The 21,837-nt window shown below is 24.8% G+C and overlaps 1 protein-coding gene across 1 annotated transcript in view; it reads right to left on the bottom strand.

The window, feature by feature from the left end:
• LOC123272362 (homeotic protein spalt-major) overlaps positions 1-21,511 on the bottom strand; it is a 78,196-nt gene extending 56,685 nt beyond the window's left edge. Inside the window, exon 1 of the mRNA XM_044739070.1 lies at positions 21,247-21,511. Coding sequence (XP_044595005.1) covers positions 21,247-21,361 — 115 coding nt within the window. The 5' untranslated portion in view covers positions 21,362-21,511. The remainder of the gene's footprint in view (positions 1-21,246) is intronic.
• Positions 21,512-21,837: the final 326 nt, after the last annotated feature.

The raw sequence follows: 21,837 nt of genomic DNA, 5'->3' as shown, positions 1-21,837 counted from the left end.
CTCCTCGACTCGACCGTCATCTCGTCTCATTTTCCTCACTATTTATTACTCTTTGCCGTTTATATTACTATGTATCTTTCTCTTATTCCCCTAACCAGCACTATTTCATTCTCTAATACTTTCAGTAACGTTTAATTCATCCCGTCACTGAGTGGAGAGCAGTCAATACTATACACTTCTACTTCATTCCATTCCCAGCATGTATAATACGTCAATATCCTGGGGGTTAATCCGCTTCTACGCATCACCCACACGTCATAATCATCGCCTTCATCCCTTTTATATTAACCGTTTTGTCCATATGCTTTAATCTCTAGTATACACATTTGATTTTTATCTTTACACTTTAGATTTTATGTGGGTAAATAAAACTTTCTTTTATTCTATTTTTATAATCTAAAAAAAATTTGTTCTATTATTAATTTTAAATTTAAATTACTAAATAAATATATCAAAAAGAAATTTTAATTTTCTTAAAAAAAATTCAAGGAATTTTTTTTTTATAATTAAATATTAACACAATAATAATATCACACTTTAAAAAATTTTTTTATTATTTTGTAAACTGTAAAAATTTTTGTGTAGAATATTTTAAACACTAAAAATTTAAATAGCGCACTATTTTTTCAAATTTTTTAAATGATAAATCGTGTCCCGTTTTTTGAAAATTTCAACTATTAAATAACTTAAAATTTTCATATTTTTTTATTTTAAAGATTTTAGTGTGTTTTAATTCTTCAATCGATCCATTTTTTAACACACGAAAATGTTAATCAGTACTTAAGTAACACTTTTTAAATGTTATTTTACCACCGCGGTGTATTACTTTCAAGAAAAATATTTTATTACTTTATTATTACACACAAATAATGTTGAATTAATACTAAATTTGTGTAAAAAAAACTCATATAAATTAATTATGTATTAAATTTGATGAAAAATTTTTTACTCTGCCCAAAATTGAAAGAAAAAAAATTATTCTTATTATGGAAAATATAATCTTAAACTTAACTCTCTTGTAAGGAGAGAATTTAGCGATCATGCGCCCTCCGTCGGGAATTATCAGAACTATCTTACGCCGAAAAATTATGTAGACAAATATGATAATATCAGCCCTGATATGGACATATAAAGCCATATATAAAGTTAGACATCGCCTTGTATGACTTAATATCGTCGATCAAGGCGATGTCTAATTTTTCGGCGTAAGATAGTTCTGATAATTCCCGACGGAGGGCGCATGATCGCTAAATTCTCTCCTTACAAGAGAGTTAAGTTTAAGATTATAATTTCCATAATAAGAATAATGACTTAATATCGTCGATTTTCATATTAGGCTATAGATGAACATTAAATTGATTGATAAGAACATTTTTGGCCATGGAAAATTTTTCAGGGGCAAGTACTCGAAAAATAAATGTGTTTTTTAATAAACGCTACATTTTATACCATCTCACGTTGTAAATTTTTGTAAATACACAGTAAAAAATTTTTCATCCATGTGTAAAGTGTAACAAATTTTTGTGTAGAATATTACACTCGGGTGTGTAGAATTTCACATTCTCATGTGTTGACTTAATACACTAGAATGTGAAATTAACATTAGTTTCTGTAAAAAATTAAATTATTGTGTAAAAAAAAATTAAAATATTAAAATGTTTGTGTCAACATTGACGAAAATTTTTTTACTATGAGGAAACTTTAAAGAAACTATAAATTCCAATTTTTATGACTGTTCAAATATTTTAAAATTGTTTTCCCTTTAAACGTAAAAAATATGAATGAAATTTTTTCCATAGTCACATCCGTTTGATGTGCGTGAGTCAACACGATTGTGGTTACCTGAAGAAACTATAAAAATTTAATAATCTTATTATAATTTTTCATTCATCCTGCGGTTGGTCTTCTATAAAATTCAATAATTAAATAAAGTCTGTTGCTCGAGAAACATCAACAAAAGTTAATGAATTTTCTGAGTTTTTTTTCTTGATCATTCACGGTTAAATTTTTTTTATTGAAATTTAATTTAATAGAAATAAATGTGTAAAATGAATTTATTAAAAATAAAAAAATTGCATAGCATCGTCACAAGATTGAGGATAGAAATAAATAAATTAATCACAGTCACATAATCTGAAGATGATCACCAAACAACTAAACTGTAAATGTGGGAAACGGATTACTGTTAAACGTTTAAGTTTACGCATCGAATAATGTAAGGGCATTGAATCACTGAGAAAAAGTAACTATGAAGATTATCTGAGAATGTAACATGTTTCTCGGTCGTTATTTTAATACAGTAGACTCTCTACAACTTTGACTCAGACGAGTCGGAAATTCCTAGAATTAAAATCCATAATAGAACACTGTACTGTATGCTATAGCTTGTTTTTATATAATATTTTAAAATTTTAATATTAATATTCAATTGATTAATTTATAGGAAACAAGATTTTGAAATAAATAACATTAATTGGGCATGAAAGCTTTGTTGTACATTACTGAGTTGTGAATTGTCAAACAACGGTGACAAATAAGTTGAGAAAATTCCTTGCCAAGCCAGTGAATAATTAATTCACAATAACGTGCCGCCGATCTTTGGGGTCGCTAGTCAATGAAATTAAGAGAAATTGGGAAATTTCGTCCAAGATTTATATCTATATCACAGGATTTTTTTTTTTTTGTTAAAGTTGGTATTATATAAATAGGGCGAGATTTAAATTTATGTATTTTCATGGTTTAGTGCCTTTTTTTAAGGTAGTTGATTTATTATTTTAAGTTTTTGAAGCAGTTTTAAGAACATCAGAATTTATTTTTTTTTTTATTTACACGGAAAAAAGTAAACTGTAATATTCACTCGGATTTCGCTTAATTTTTATAGTTTAAAACAGTAAAGCGGACATCGGGGTGGCAAAAATATAAATATTACAGAACTTAATGTAGAAAGTATAAAAGCCACAATTTATAATTTAATATCCATAATAAGTGATTAGTAGCTGTCACTATAGTAAATAACGACTCATCTTAAAAAGTTACAGTTTCAAACAGTAAAAATTGCCATTTCAATATATAGTCCATATTATGAGGAGAAGGGGAACTCAGATGAAAGAGAAGGGGGTAGTCTCACTCTGGGAGAATTTAACATTTGAAACTGTAAAAATTATACTTTTAAAATATACATTTTACCAGTCCAAGCAAGTCAATAATTACAGTTTGATTTTTAGCGTTGCGTTTAAAATTTACCATTTTATTTTGTAAATATTGACGTTGCTTGTATTAGAAATTTACTAACTTTATTTTATACTTTTTACATACTATAATATCATTTTTTAGGTACGAAATGATAAATATCAAAGCCTGAATTCTTAATTATTATACTTTAACAGTTTAGACATTTACATAGCGAATATTACTGTTTGAAATAGTATTTTCTTCCATTTAAAGAGTAAATTGTAACGTTTAAATAGTAAATATTATAAAGTGAATAGTAAAATCACGATTTTACTGTTTGAAATTGTAATTTTTAGCAGTTGATCATTACTTATTATAAATCGACTGTTATTTATTACAGTTTACTTTTTTCCGTGTACAGAATTTAATGTAGAAAGTATAAAAGCCACAATTTATAATTTAATATCCAAAACAAGTGATTAGTAACTGTCACTGTAGTAAACAACGACTCTTTCATCTTAAAAAATTACAGTTTCAAACAGTAAAAATTGCCATTTCAATATATAGTCCATATTATGAGGAGAAGGGGAACTCAGATGAAAGAGAAGGGGGTAGTCTCACTCTGGGAGAATTTAACGTTTGAAACAGTAAAAATTATACTTTTAAAATATACAATTTACCAGTCCAAGCAAGTCAATAATTACAGTTTGATTTTTAGCGTTGCGTTCAAAATTTACCATTTTATTTTGTAAATATTGACGTTGCTTGTATTAGAAATTTAGTAACTTTATTTTATACTTTTTACATATCATAAGATCATTTTTTAGGTACGAAATGATAAATATCAAAGCCTGAATTCTTAATTATTATACTTTAACATTTTAGACATTTACATGGCGAATATTACTGTTTGAAATAGTATTTTCTTTTTGCTATTACTGCTTGAAATGGTAATTTTTAGCAGTTGATCATTACTTATTATAAATCGACTGTTATTTATTACAGCTTACTTTTTTCCGTGTATTTATTTCGTTTTAATGCCAAGGCGTTAAGCCCGATAGTAAATTGTATATACATAGATAATATTTGAATAATACAATAAATTTCGGAGTATTACCAAAATATATAAAGCAGATTGCATTTAAAATAAAGAAAAAAAATGTAAATCATGTTATTATGTACATCAAATTGTTATATTAATTCCCAGCACACTAATTTCTAACTATTCATTACTTAATAGAAAATTAAATAATTTAATTTTGAAAGTCTTTAACCTTAAGAAAAATTTCAGGAGGCAACTCCCTCCAAAACTGGATTTTTTATATTTTTTTGTACGTCAATTAAGTCTCAAATTTTTTAATAAAAATTAAATTTATGTTACAAAATATTACAAAAATTAAGTGAATTTTTTCGGTAGAAAAATTATCAATTTTCTTTATTGAAAAAAATAATTGGATTTTTATAATTTAGTATCTAAATTTTAATGCTATTATCTGGATAAAATTACAGTTTTAAATAATATTTTTGAAAAATACAATTTTGAACCAATATTATTTAAAATTTTTTTTTTATTTTAAATTATGAATATTTATAATAAAAAATATAAAAATTAATTAAGTAAAAATTGTCTAAATTCAAATTTTGAACGCTCTGCACATAGTTTGTAATAAAATAGTCAATACTTTTACTAAAATAATTTATTTCTTTAAAAAAATTTTTATTCTAAAGATAATATCTGTTCAAATTTCTATTATAATAATTGAGAAAACGAATTTTTTTTTTAAATTTTCTTTGAAAAAACTATCACGCATAAATTTCATTTAAATTCGAAATTAAAATTTCAATTTCAAGGATATTTATGTCTAAAGAACGTATCCTTGCATCCAATACTTGAAATAAAATAGAAAGTGTCAAAAAATGTCCTTTGGCAGAGTACGTGTCGGGAATTACCTTTCAAGGTCTTTTACGGTCGTTTTATAATTTAAGAAAAGTAACCTTTTGTCCTTGGAAAATTCGATCGTAAATAGCCTCGTCTTAAAGGAATTCTAAAACATCGGTAAAAAATTTAACGCGTGTTAACTAATAACAAAAAGCATCCGATTCATGCCAAAACATGTGCCTCAAAAATTCTTTCTTTAAAAAAAAAAAAAAAAAAAAAAGTGATATTTAAAATTTGAAAAAAAACTTTTACTTTCGGAATCACTTATATTTTTTATTTCCCTGAAAAAACTACGGCGTGATAATAAATCAAGCGCTCGGAGATTTATTGCTTGCTTTTTTCAGACTTATTGTTTGCTTTACAAATTAACGATAAATCTAAATAATATAAAATAAAAAAAATATATATAACACGACGATTAATCTCACGAATTTAAATGTGAAGACATAATTTTAAGAAAAGTAAATAAATTAATTAATTATTTTTGAAGTTAAAAAAAAATTTTTATATTTAAATTCAATAAAAAATTTTTTTTTTAATATTTAACATCACAAATAAATATAATAGCGTTTTCGTAGCGTATATCCCGGACATTGAAAATATTTTTCATTTGGCAAAACGCCAATTGGGCTCACGTGCCCTTCACCCGTGCCACACTCAACGCAATACTATTTAATTCCCAATTGCTCTTCTTTATATTCTCATTCAAAACAAACCAACAGCTAAAAAATATAAAATCAATATTTTTTTAGCGTTTTTTTATTTTTCCTAATAATACATAAGGTAAAAGCCCCAATTATTGACGCTATAAGAGACAAAGTTATGATTTCATTTTTTTTAAGCAATCAAATATAAATATCGATGAATTTTGTTTGTGGTAATGTCTTCAGTAATGTTTTAACTAATCAATTTCTTTTTTTAAAATGATAATCAGTGATATTTACTAATTAATTTTAAATAATTAAATATATGATCTGGATACACCAATTATTGACGGGTTAAAAAACTGATTGATCTAATTATTGACGTACCGTAACCCCAATTATTGACGCCCCTACTGCACATGCGTCGAATCATTTGGTTATATTGTTATTTATCAAAAACTTGATATAAAGTAATCAATATTATTAAAGTTAATTAATAATAATTTCTATGAATGAATAATTATTATGAAAAATATAACAATTTATTTAAAAACTTATTTAACACTAAAACACGCCGAGTTATTTGACAGTTAAAAGCCTTGAATATAATCGCATATATAACGTATTTTATACTTAAAAAAAAAGGCGTCATAGCGCTGTCGACTGGCTGTCAATATGGGATTCACCATGAAAATTATGAACTAGTTTTTGACTCCCATTATTTAAATATCATAAAGCATACAATTAATTTCGATTATTTAATTTTATAAATATTTCATATATTGTTAATTAAAAAAAAAAAAATAGATCATATAATTACATGAAAAAATTAATTTAAACTCGGCAGTTAAAAAAAATGCTTTTCTAACCAAAGTTGTTAAGAAAATAGACGCTCGTAAGCTGATTTGATGAACTGGTGCTAACTTTATTTTTTTTTAATAATTAATATTTAATATTTTGAACTGAATGTGATTTTTTTCAATTTTTTAATTAATTAGAATTTAATAAAAATTTATTTGATCGTTATTCTTATTACAGATAATTTAATATATTTAAAAATAATTTAGGGTGTCAATATTTAGACCCCCGTCAATAATTGGGGCTTTTACTTTACATTGATAATTTTTTTTTTTTTTTTTTACATTTTTTCGTTTGACCAAATTGATGCTTGGGACACTTGACACTTAAACGAGAGTAAAAGCACTGCTAGTAAAGAATAAAGAGCGTCGGATCGGTAACTTCCGACGACGCACTTGACTTTTGCTGGGTTATCGACCGTGAAACGAGACACCTGCTTTTAAGACTCCGCCTCTATCTGGAGAAGACAACAATAATAATAACAACAACAACAATCAACCGAGCAACAATCAAATTACTTGTATGTAACAGATAGAAAATTACTACAGATAAGTTTCCAAGACGCACCTTAAATTTGTCTTGAAGCTTCAAGCTAAATAAAAGACCGCACTGAGTTGTTTATAACGAGCAATTGAGCATTAAAATAAATACAAAAACTTAAAACTAGTTAGTTGTAACTAACAAGTACTGAGATACTGAGATGTATTAGTTACCAAGTTACAAATATATGATGCTGAAGGATACCATCGCAAAACATGGGCTTATTTTTTTTTTTTTTTTTTTTACGATATATAAATGCTTTCAAAACTTTGAAGTTACTATAAAGGCAACTCGTAAATTTTACAACTTTTTAATTGAAATAAATAAGAGTGATTTTGGAACATTTTTGGAAAATAGCATTAATAAATTTAAATTTCAAATTTAGTGAATTTTAGTAAATTTTTTAAATTCAATGAATTATTCAGTAAGTATTTAATTTTTACAGAGAAATTTTTTTCGAAGGATACACGGAACAAAGAAAACTCGAAAAATTAAAGTACACTGACAGAAGGATTTCTTAGTATTTAAGAAATCATTTCTTAAACATCATTTTTTAGTATTTAAAAAATATTTCTTAATATTTAAGAAATATTTCGTAGTATTTAAAAAATTTTAAATACAAAGAAATATTTTTTAAATACTAAGAAATGATTTCTTAAATACAAAGAAATCTTCTTAAATGTTAAGAAATTCTTCTATCAGTGTATAAAATGTAAAATTGGTCCCGTCGTAATCAAAACTAGAAAAATTACAGTTTGAAATAACATTTTTCTAAATTCAATTTTTTAATTTAATATTCAGAGCTTGCAATGTAAATATTCCATTCTACAATGTAATTCTTACGAAATCTGTAATAATTACAATCTGAAACTGTAATTTTTCTAGTTTCCATCACGAAGCGCCACGTTGCATTATATACTGTAATTTTTCGAGTTTTCTTTTTTCCGTGTGTTATGGAAATTAAAAGAAAAAGAAAATGTAAATAGTCTATCTGACTATTTATAAGTGAATTCATTAAATTGAAAATTATAATGTTTATAGCGTTTCTATTATAATTAGAGCGTGTTTGATGCATTTATGCTATTTTTAAACTAAAAATTTTTTGAGAAAAAAATTTTTTTTTTTTTTAATTTTAAAATAACCAATTAAATTTTTCATTTTTGAGCGAATTAAAAGTAAGCTTTTAGTAGCAATGTTATGAAAGAAAAATTTGTGATTTTCATGGCGGAAAGTCAAGAATTTTTATTAATTATGAATTTTAGTTTAAAATAATTATAAATTCGTTCTAAAATTACGTAAAAAATCGCAAATCAGTGAGTAAAATTCTTGAATTGTAAAAATTTCAATATAATTTATCAAGCAGTAAGGTAAAAGACCCAGTTATTGACACTGAACTAGTTACTGACACTTGCAATTTTATTTCAATTAAATAAAACAAATCGACTCTAATAAATTAATAAATATAATTTTTGAATTCTAAATTTTGGGATAATTGATTTTTTGAGAACATTTAATTTTTTTAATTAGAATAAAATTGCAAGTGTCAATCAACTAGGCCAGTGTCAATAACTGGGTCTTTTACCTTATACTTTGAAATTTATACAATGTTTTGAAACAAATTTTTCTATAGAGAAAAAAGAAAAATGGAAAAATGACATTATATAATGTAAACGTGGCGCTCCGTATAGAAAACTGGAAAAATTACAGTTTCAGATAGTAATTATTACATTAAAATGTAAATATTACATTCTACTATGTAATTCTTATAAAATCTGTAATAATTACTATCTGCACAGAAAAAAAAATGTTCTTGAATCAAGTATATAATTTTGAAGAACAATATTCTTGATTTGAGTAGAAAAATTCTTGACTTAAGGAAATTTTACTTGATTCAAGAATTTTTCATCTTGATTCAAGACAATTACCTGACTAGAAATTATATTGAGAATACCCAAGGTATACATCTGAGCCCCATTGGGTTCCAATGGGGCATGCCCAATAGGGAAATCCCAATGAGGACCCAATGAAGAACCCAATTGGGAAATCCCAATTGAAAACGAAATAAATTATTGTCAATTCCTCTAGTTGGGATTCATATGGGATCTAAATGGGAATACCCAACGTGAAAATAAAAAATTTTTGGCACTTTTTTCCAGTTGGGATTCATGTGGGACCAAAGTGGAAATGCCCAATGTGAAATTAAAAAATTTTTAGAACTTTTTTTCTAATTGGGATTTATGTGGGATCTAAATGGGAATACACCCTCTTCAAAATTATATTCTTGGTTCAAGAATTTTGATCTTGAATTAAGTTAATTTTTTTTTCAGTGTGAAACAGTAATTTTTTCAGTTATCTATACAGAGCGCCACATTTACATCATATAATGTTATAAAGGTTTATTTTATTAAATTATAGTTTTGTAAAAATTATTATTGATATATTTATTAATATTTCTTTAAAATTAAAACAAGCAATCGTCAATACACAGAGAAAAAAATTAACGAATAAAGTAAATAATTTTGAAAAACTTTATCTTCATAATTTGAGTAGAAAAATTCTTCAGAAATTTTTCGACTTAATTTAAGTTAATTTTTTTTCAGTGCATAAAATAATTTTATCACAAATGATGAACAAGTTTAAAAAATATCGTAATTATTGTGTAAAAAAATAAATTAATATATTTATTATAAAAAGGTTAAAAATAGTTAGATTTAAATCTTAAACTTTAGTCATCATAAAAAAAATTAATAATAATTCTTGCTTATAATGATCATTAGTGTATAGAAGAAGAAGAAGGTTGATGTTCACAAGCTCATAGGCCATCAATATTGTTTAAAAGAACATACAATCTCGAAATCGGCAACAAATTATTGGATCTGTGTGCGTGAGTGCCGCTTTCTCAACCATTATGTACATTATATACAATATACATAAATAAAATTTAATATAATAAAGTGTATATAACGCAAGAGTACATACATTGAGTTTACTTTGCCCAATTAGCGGTTAGCTTAAACTCGAGTTCTTCGAGTCGAGATCACTTAGCAAAAAATCTATCATCGCTGTCATTCTCCGCAAAATGATTCCACACTCTCCATTCGGCTCTTGTGTATAAATACATGTATATAAATATTTTTACAAACGTGTGTTGGTGAGTATGTGTGATTGTCGCTATACAACACAGCCGCTCTTGTTTGATCGGTGATGAATATCGCGAGAGGATCAAACGACAAAGACAAGCGAGACTTGCAATGCTAACTTTTATGCATCCGACATATATATGTATATATATTTTATCAAAAGAATTATCTTCTCTCCTTTGGTCATTGTATTTGTCGCGCCTTTCACTTATTCCTTTTTATTTAAAATTGTTTTTATTAAACATTAAAAACACCGATAATCATAAATACTTATAACGCAATATATTATTTTATAAATGCATTAATAAATATCAAATAAAAACAATAGAATATCTGAATACTGTATTACTGTTATTCAAGTATGTGTCAAAAAGGCCATACCGCTGATGCAACTTTTATATATTTATGTAATATATATTTTTATACTTGTAGATTTATAGATTTATATATATAAAGAACTATCGACACTATTATTTATTGATGGTATTTAATTTATTGAATACCAATCGATTTAAAGTCTTTAAAAATTATTATATATAGAAAATCTGGTATTTTCAAAGTTATTTTATATTTTTTATAATTGACATTAATTTTATTACAATGTGATAAAATTATCCTTTTAATTTAATTGGTTTAATTTAATCTAACAATTAAATTAGTACTCATCTATATTATTAAGAGGATAAGAAAAATTTTGTGTCCAGGATAGTCATATAATCAAATTGGTTTTTTTGGTGAAACTTAGTGTGATTGCAAAAGTCTTGAATTGAATTTGTGCTTTTTCAAGGTTTTATTCTCACCGATAGTCAATTTATTATGATAAGTATTTAGGATGCATTCGAAAATGCTCTATCTCTAGATACATAATTAAGTAATGACCTTGTATCTTGTGAACTATTGACATTTTTAAGGATATAAGCTCATCCCGATGTTACACTCATCGAAACCTTTCATTTGAGTACCCACATCATTTTTTCATATATTTATATATATTATATATATGTATACATCAAAAATATATGAAAAATTGATGTGGGTACTCAAATGAAAGCTCTTGATGAGTGTAACATCGGGATGAGCTTATATCTTTAAAAATATCATCAGTTGACAAAATACAATATAATTTCTTAATTATTGACATTTTTAAAGATATAAGCTCATCCCGATGTTACACTCATCAAGACCTTTCATTTGAGTACCCACATCAATTTTTCATATATTTACGTATATTATATATATGTATATATGAAAAAAATATCAAAATTCATGTGGGTACTCAAATGAAAGCTCTTGATGAGTGTAACATCGGAATAAGCTTATATCTTTAAAAATATCATAAGTTGACAAATCACAATATGATTTCTTAATTATTGATATTTTTAAAGATATAAGCTCATCCCGACGTTACACTTATTGAGACCTTTCATTTGAGTACCCACATGTATTTCGATATATTTTTCATATATACATATATATAATATATATAAATATATGAAAAATTGATGTGGGTACTCAAATGAAAGCTCTTGACGAGTGTAACATCAGGATGAGCTTATATCTTCAAAAACGTCAATATTAAAGAAAGTATAGTACAATTTGACAATCAAGAATTTTTTCCACTTGATTCAAGTTCATCAAACTCTTAAAAATTATGTTCTGAGCTAAAGAATTTTTCTCTAGAATCAAGTTAATTTTCTTATGCAGTGTATAAACTGATTTGAATAACTTCATAAAAAATAATTTAAGAACCCTGGAGGAAAAAAAAACCGAAGCGAATTGGAACATAGATGTTAAAAAACATTTTTTTCATTACAAGCTATCGTACATTCCCTAAAATACGTCTAACGTTAGAATTTTACGGTTATTATATTTTCTGTACCTTCAGCTCATAATATTTTATCTGAAATAACTGAATACAGAATTTAACAAGGTAGCCATAAACCGAGAATGTTAAAAATTATCTAAAATTTGAAAAATAATATTAAGTTAAGATTCAAAAATTTTCTAACTAAATTTTTTTTGTTAATTTTAAAACAACAATAAATTTAAAAATATTTTTTTTTTTCATTTAAAAAAGTTATTGCTTGTTGGAAATTATAAGAGCCAAATAAAAAAAAAATTAAGATTATTATTTATAAATATCCAAAATAAAAATTTGTATGATTAAATTTTCTGATTTATTTATTAAAAATTTTTATTTGACTGAGTTAGAATTCTGAAAAAAAAAAAAAAATCATAATTGATTAATTGATACTTAAAATAAATACTTAAGTGTTGATTAGTCAATTATAATTTTTATTTTTTTTTTTTCAGAATTATAACTCAGTCTAATAAAAATTTACGCAAAAAAAAATTTTTAATAAAATTCTTATCGATAAAAAAATTCAAAAGAATTAATAATTATAATTATTAATACATATTAATGATTTAAAAATATATTTAGAGGAGGAAAAATAAAAAATGAATCGAAAAGACCACCCCAAGTGATCAGTGAACGATCCATCGAGTCACCGAGTAATATAACCGTGCATTTCGTCATTCCTCTCGAGTTGTCGGGCCTTCCGTCATTATGTCACGCGAGTTCCCGGCGTTTCTTCGGGCGTCCCGACACCGCCGCCTTGCTCTTCAGATCGACAAAACACAGTAGACCGCTGACGATGAGCCGCGCACGCGGATTCCTTCGCAGAAGAGCCAAGGTCGCCAATTATCGCTACACGGTCAAAGCCACGAGCACCGTTTAATACACCGATTCTTTATATCGCGGGTCATATTCCTCCATTTTATTTTCTTTCATATCTCGAGCTCTCTCTCTCTCTCTCTCTCTCTCTCTCTCTTTCTATTGATACCTCTGGGTCTCGCTTTCCTTCTCTGTCCCTGCGATCGTTTTTTTTTTTATTTACTCCTTTTGTCTTTCTCTGGAGCAAACCGCCGTGCTCCCACGGTTCGGTAAACGCCTTGTTCCCAGGGGACGTACTTCCTCGCTTCTCTTTGATACGTATTCAATTTTTATTTTATATTCCACCTGGATAAACCAACAATTAATTTCCTATCTATAATAACAACAACAGTACACGGAAAAAAATCGATAGTTTTTATTCAATTTTACGAGTGTATTTTTTTATTTTATTAAAATTTTAAGAAATTTTTAATTGTTTTAATAAAGTATTAATTTTTTTAAGTCAAATATAAATTTTAAAAAATTTGGAAAATTTTTTACGTCAATTTTCAAACAGATTTTTTTTTTTAAGAAATAATTTTTATAAAATATAGCAATAATTAAAGAAAAAAAAAATTTGTACTATTAGTTAAAAAAATAAATAAATAAGAATTTTTGTATTTTTCTTCTAAATTGTAACATTTTTTAAAGAAGTAAATAGTGAATAAGTTAAAATTAATAATAATACCAAATTTAGCTGACGTTTTTAATTTTTTTTTATTTAATTAAATTTAAACTAAAATATATTTATTAAAAATTGCGCTTATAGTTTTTAAACTTTTTTACAAATGAAAATTTTTTTAAATAATTTTTTCAATAAAAAAAAATATTCTAAAAATTCTAAAATGTTTTTAAATGTAGAATAACTCAATTTTGATAAATTAATAATATAAAAGTATGGGCCAGAATATGTATATGCATTTATGTAAGAAAAACATAAATTTATATTACAGAAAAAAATCTTAAAAATTTATTAATATTTTTTTAAACATTACAAATTTTTATTTAAAAAAATCAATGAAAATTTTATCAAATATGCTCCAATTGTTGGATAATATTTATTCTTTTAAACACTATGTGATGTGAAATAATTTTATGGAGCAACAAATCGAAAAAAGAGCACTTTTACATGTGTTTGCGTTATGATGTGTGCAATTATCCTGACAAATGGTCAATTTATTAACTTATTTGTTAAATTTTTAATTTTACAAAATTATTTAATTTTGAATTAAATAATTTTATAAAAATTCATTAAAAAATTTCTTGAATTTTAATTTATAAAAATTTTTAATTTCAATTTGTTAAATTTTAATTTACAAAATTTTTTAATTTTAATTTATTAAATTTTTTTGAAATTTCTATTATTTAAAATGCTTAAAAAAAATTTTTTCTATACTTAATCCTGGACTCTAAACTTTAAAATAAAAAAAGGACTCCTAGGAAAGATTTTAAAATTTATAAACTGAAAAATTTATGAATAAAATGTGATAATTGATAGTATTATTATTGAATTATTTAATTGATGATATTTTATTTATAAATAATTATGATGATTATTATTATTGTTATTTAGAATGATCTGGGCGTTGAAGTATAGAAGCAAAACTGAAATAACGAGCATATACTTGGAGATACAAGCTGTCTTAGTCCGTCCCAAGTGATCAGGAACTGACACGTTGACAGACGCGCACCAAAGATGTCCTGTTAGTAGCCAACTACTACGCTGTATAAAATCCAGTATATAAACCACAAAGATAGCAATTCTCAGTATTTACATTTATCCGAGTTACATATTTGATGGACTTAAAAGCAAAGAGTAAAGAGCCTTGCCGCATTTTATTTAGATTTTTAATTTAACAAACTTTTGTTTTCTCTCTTGCTGTCATCCACCCAATGAACGACGCACCCACGCAATACCCAATGAAATAACAATCGAAAAAACCGGTAAGTCAAGAGTGCAAGCTTTTTTCCAAATTCCAATTCGGAGGCTCGAGCCTTCGTCAATCTTCTTATTCTCCTTCCAGTTCTTTTTATTTTATTTTTTGTGCCTCCTTGTCGCGGTCGCTTTCTTTAATCCCTTCCATCTCTTCCTTAAGTTTTGTCTTAGGCTTCTACTTACTATATATTACCGTGTATGTGGTCTTTACTTCAAGGTGATAGTACTCTATACGCTTTTGTTCGGTTCACTTTCCTAAACAATTTTATAGCCAATCGGCTGTTTAACTCCCACAATAATTTAATTTATACAATTTACATTTTTTTTTTAAGGCAATTATTATTTTTATAAAAATTAATATTTTTATAAAAATTAATATTTTTATAAAAATTAATATTTTTGTAAAAATTCAAAAAAAAAAAAAATTTGTTAATAACTTCATAAAAAAATGTTATATTTTTTAATCAAAATTAAATTACCATTTCAGAAAAATACACAGAAAAAAAAATTAACTTGATTCAAGAGAAAAATTCTTGAACCAAGAATATAATTTTGAAGAGGATAATTGTCTTGAATCAAGACGAAAAATTCTTGAATTAAGTAAAATTTCCTTAAATAAAAAAAAATGTTCTTAAATCAAGAATTTTTCTACTCAAACCAAGAATATTGAGCTCTTCAAAAATATATACTTGATTCAAGGATTTTTTTCTGTGTAATAATTAAAAAAATTTACATTGTTTTTTTTTAAGGCAGTTATTTTTATTTCGCATTTTTTATTAATATTTTGAGATTTTTTTAAGTTCTTCTCAATTCAATTTTAAAAATAATTTTTTATAAAAATTAAAAAAAAATTTATTGATAGCTTCACAAAAAAATGTTACATTTTTCCAATCAGAATTAAATTATTATTTAAGATAAATAGTAATTGACGCACTTAAAATTTTTTTTTTGAGACAGTTATTATGTTTATTTTGCATTTATTTATAATTTTTATAAATATTTTGAGACTTTTTGAAATTTTTCTCAATTCAATTTTAAAAATAATTTTTTATAAAAATTAAAAAAAAAATAAAATTTTATTTAAATAGTTTCACAAAAAAATGTCATATTTTTAAAATCACAATCAAATTAATATTTAAGATGCAAAATTTTAGAATTGAAGATTTAAAAAAAATTTATCATCGTTAAAAAATGGTTCAATTTTTTTTTTCCCGAAATTTTTAACAAAAATTTTGCACATAGCTAAAAATAATTAAGAGTAAAGCTCGTCAATTTAATTAAAATTAAAATTCAACTGTCACAGTAAAAAAAACTCTTACTCCAAAAAAATTTCAAGATAGAATAAATTTTCTTGGCTCAAGAAATTTTTAGTCAAGAATTTTTTCTTTATGTGTATCACTAAACTTTACATTGATACAGAGGAAATGAGTAATATTTTTTATAAGAAAATTCAAAAATAATGTCTTAAAAAAAAAAAAATTTTAAATGTAGCACAATTATTTATTCGAAACTTATTTAATTGTTGATTATACAAATACAACAAGTATTAGATAACCAAATTTACAGAATTCAAATATTTTTATTGATAAAATCGCGCATAAATTTCGATAAATATTTAAATGTCTAACGTATAACGTATATAAGAGTCGTATGCAGGCTTTCGAATAAAAAAATAAATAAGAAAAAAACATTACTAAATAAAATTAAATGTAACCATTTTAAATATATAACTATCCTCGTTAATTGCATATATTATCAATAATTTATATATATTACATTTTTTCTATAACTCTAATCCATTAACGTTTTTATTTATTAGTTATTGATTTTTTTTTAATATCAAAATTTACATTCAATATTCAAATTTATTATCTTTAATATTTTTATATATTCACTTTCTTATCAATAAAATTCTAAAGAAATTACTATTCATCTTTTTAAATTAATGGTAATTTAAAAAAAAAATTTATCTGAAATTTTTTTAATAAATAACTAATTCAAAAATAATATTAAAAATTAATTAAAATATTTTCTAATAAAAAATTAAAATTTAAGCCTTGGTTTTTTTATTGATTTTCAGAAAAAAAAATTTTACGGTAAAAAAATAAGTGTTAAATATCCCAGCACGCATGTTATGATTATAGAAGAATTAGATATAAATACAAAGTATAATTCTTAAGAATTAAGAATTCAAAAAACGTATTAAAGTTGAGAGCTGTTGGTTAAAGCTTATGCTTGCCTGTCACGAATACAATCGTGACAGTGAAGACACCTTCTCACCCACCCGCAATGCGTGCTTCTTCATGTACATCTACACATGTTCTATTGTGTTCATTAATCGTGTCAACGAGCCAGTTCATCCATAATATAATACTTAAGCATTGATATTAATAAAAAACAAAAAAAAAATCTAAGAATATTTCTCTACACTGATAGAAGGATTTGTTTATAGTTAAAAATATTTGTTAATATTTAACAAATCATTTATTAGAGACCACTTTTTAGTCCTTAACAAATATTTCTTAGTATTAAAAAAGATTTATTGATATTTAATAAATGAATATCAGATTTATTAAATACAAAAAAATCATTTTGAATACTACACAGAAAAAAAGATTTACTTGAGCCAAAAAAATATTTTTCTCCCTAATTATTTTTTTGAGCAGAAAAAAATTTTTTTTGACACAAGAAATTTCACTTATTCCAACAAAATTAATTCTCTTGCTTTAAGAAATACGTATCTTGATCCAAGAAAATTTATTTAAGTCAAGAAAATTTTGTTTTGAGAGAATTCAGTCTCTTGCTCCAAAAAATTTAGTTCTTGACAGAAGTAAATTTTCTTGTCTTGAGAAAATTTCTCTCTTGCTCCAAAAAATTAAATATAAAGATAGAAGTAAATTTTCATTAATATTTTTATTGATTAAAATGTCAAATGGGAAGATCAAATAATATTTCATCATTTTTTTTTCATTCAATATGTATAATTACACGCTAAAATAATATAAAAAGGGTATCAAATATTCAAGAGAAAAATTATCTCAAGGTAAGAAAATTTTTTTCTCAGCTGAAGTAAGTGGCGCTGCTTCCCTAAAGTATCTAAAAATCTTGATCAAATATAAAAATTTATTGTATCAAGTATTTATGATAATTTGAATTAAGAAAAAATTACTTCCACCAAGAATAGAATTTCAAGAAAAATTTTACTTCGGCCAACACAACTTCAGTCTTCCTTCAGGCACCCGAAAATTTTCTTGAGCCAAGAATTTTGTTTTCCAATCAAAAATTTTTCTTTCTGTGTATAAAATCTAGACGTCTATATTATTTAGCTTGTTATTTTCATAAATTATTACAAATAGGAAAGCTTAGTTATTTTAGCGAACTATTTATTGAAGATGAAATTACACAGAAAAACATTTAAATTGAATCAAAGGAAAAATTCTTGAACCAAGAAAATAATTTTGAAAAATTTCATTGTCTTGACTCAAGGCAAAAAATTTTTTAATCAAGTAAAATTTACGTAAAAAAATAAATTATGTAAGAAATTTTTTGCCGTTTGGCTAATTGTCTTGGCTTATTCATATTCAATAAATACACTGCAATATAAATTGTATTAATACAATGTTTCGTTTTTTTTGCCAAAAAATAAATAAAATTATTAAAAAATAACCATAAAAAAATCCTTATGGCAAGAAATTTTTCTTTCTGTGTAATGAATGATTTGTTAAATATTAACAAATATTTTTTATTATAAACAAATCCTTCTATCAGTGTATTATATCCACGGTATCACTTAAAACTCATCGTATACGGCGTGAAAAAAAATAATTATAATAGCAATACTCACAACTATACCAAAAAAAATCACTAAACTGCCCGATAAAATCGCGAGACAATGATTTAGAGTGTTCGTTTCACAAGGACGTTTGTCACAAATAAAATATTTTTTAACCATGTAATCATACGACTTATATTTATATTTAAGTGAAAAAATAATAAAATACTCGTTCATAAATTATAATTATAAAACCCGCTTATTCTTTCTCTTTCTAGATTTATTTTAATAAGCCGTTATGAATATTCTAATACATTATATTAACTTTATTTTGGTTGGATTTAAATAATTTTATTCATATTTTTTCCTTCATGATTTTATGTCTAATTTATACTAATATTAATATTGGATATAAAAAAAAATATATAAATTTTTGCTTATGGTGTACAGTGTAAAATTTGAATTTTAAATTATTCTGTAATTTAAAAAAAAATCTAATTAATATAATTAACGGGAGAAAAATATTTATCTAAAAGAAATCGCCGCTGACAAATATCCTGAACTGATTAAGATCGATAAAAAATATCTACTGTTTTTTTTTGTTCGCGCACAAATATAAATACCTCAGAATTTTTATTAAAAAAAAATATGTTTGTATGTATATGGGAGATATAATATATAATATATGAGAATGTATTGTACACAGATATATTTAATAGCCATTGAGTATTAAAGAGGACACCTGCGGCCTCTTATATAGTCAGATCGCGATATTACGAGGTCATAATTCATTGAGTTGATATTAGAAATTCGCGAAAGATCCATTCCATGAATATAAAAAAAAATATATAAAAGGACGTCGTATCATAGAGGATTCGACGCTTGATCAAGAGAGAAAAAATGAAGAAATATAGATATATATTGAATATATTCGATGAGTCAACAACCGCGCGTTCGACGACAGCTCAATTTCTAACATTTACATTTAAATAATTTCTGTAAATATATTTTATTTATATACTGTGGTTGTAGTTTATATCTGCATACTTTGGCTTCTTCAAGAGACACAATTAAAAGAAAATAAATAACGATAACGTGTATAAGTATACTTATATTTTAGAATTAATGAGTAAAGGTCGATAAAAACTAGTAATTTAAACGAGTGAATATGCATGCAAGGAAGTCGTTTTAGTTCCTTCAAATTTTTTTTTATTTAATCATTTTTCTGATATGGTCACTTGCTCACTTAAATCATCGTACAGAGAGTCACATATCAATAAAAAATTTAAGTTCTGATTTGTTAATAAAATTTTGTTTTTAATTAAAAATAATTTTATTCTTTGGATCTATTTTTCGAATTTTATTTTTTAATATTTCAAGTCGAAACAAAACTCTTATGAAAAATTTTTAAAGTGGATTTATTATGTATTATATTGAATAAATAATTATTTGAAAAAGAAAAACTGTCAAGTGTCAGTTAATTTTATAGAATGTAATAATTCAGTGTCATTTATTTTAAATGAAAAGAATTAATGGGTTTAAAAGGATGAAAATTATATTAAATTATTAAAAATTTTTATAAACTATTTTTAAATTGATATTTTTCTTTATTCATAATAAAGAGTGTGAATATGGACCAGATTATATGAGACAATTTCAATGAATGTCAATAAAATAAAAGTTTATTCTTTTTAATTTTAAAAAATCATAAAGAGATTTTTTTTTGTATTCGATTTTTTTAATTCTATTCAATAATAATAATTATTTGAAAATTCAAGATTGTTTGCTAGATATAAGAATAATAAATAATATAATTTTAGAAGATTTTTGTTTCATTTTTGTCCAGCAAAAATGCTATTATAAAAAAAATAAGACAAAAAATTATAAATGCAATTTAAAAAAATATCTTTTTAGATTTTTTCTAAAAAAAAAACTTAAAACAAGAATTATTAAAATTTCGATTAAAAAGTAATTGAATTTTTTCTTAAAATAACTTTATGAAATTTGTACAAATTTATATTTGCTTATAATTAAAAATTTATTTTATATCTGTTCTACTTAAACTCACATCTTAATTTTTATATCAAATAAAGATTATTAAAATCCAAAAATAATTTTCCAGGAAAGAAAAAATTTTTTTTTCATTAAATATATTTGTAAAAAAATGTTTAATAGTCTTATTTTTTTGTTTATTTTTTTTCTATACTAAAGCCGAAGTAAGACTAAGTCAATAACAAGACTGTCCCTAAAATTTAGCATGTGCAAAATAAAATAAATAAATAAAAAAAAAAAAATTTATAAATTTTCAAATCCAAAATTTCTTACAAATTATTTTTATTAAAATTTTCCCGACTAAACACCATTCACTATTTCCAATCGACATGGCCGCACTAAATTACAAGCCCCCCACATCAAACCTCCGTCATAATTCCTCCAAATCCAAAACCGGCAGCCTAAACTCTTAATTTTTTCCGCGTCCCCTCAAAAAAAAAAAAACTAAAAAAAATCTAAAGTAAATATTTTGACTTACGGAGTGTGGTCGGTTGATTCTGAAGACTCGACAAGGGATTATTTCCAAGAGGTCCATGTACCAGATCCTCTTCAAGGTTGGCACGGCTAGGTCGTGCCTGTTTTCTTCTCGACATCCCTCCGTGTCTATTAACAACCACAATACGCTAGGTAGTTAATCTCCCCGTAAAAACTACTCCGTTTTTTCATCCGACGGTTTATCGTCGCCCACAAAATCCAAACTTTCGTAAAAACCAGGATCCCAACAAAATGACCCCCGTTTCAAAAAATCTATACACTTTTAAATAAATTTCCCCCGCGTCCTCAATACAAAATTCACTAAAAATCCTTTTAGTACCTATCACCTCACACACAAACACCTAAAATCCACTCGGATATCCTTTTCCTTCAGTTTGCTACCACAAAACCATCAAAAGTCACACTGTAATCCATGGACTTATATAAAAAAAGTATCACTGTGTCCAAAAACCAAAAACCAAAAACCAAAAACCAAAAATCAAAAAAACACTAATTTCTCATAAATAAATATATAAAATAAACAAACACTTAAATCGGCATTCAACGCACGTGCCTATCATCCTTCAGTGGCTCC

Source organism: Cotesia glomerata, linkage group LG10 (genome assembly GCF_020080835.1).
Source record: "Cotesia glomerata isolate CgM1 linkage group LG10, MPM_Cglom_v2.3, whole genome shotgun sequence".
Lineage (NCBI taxonomy): Eukaryota > Metazoa > Arthropoda > Insecta > Hymenoptera > Braconidae > Cotesia > Cotesia glomerata.
The sequence above is the reverse complement of the archived record's forward strand: the minus strand, read 5'-3'. Positions and strand labels throughout refer to the sequence as shown.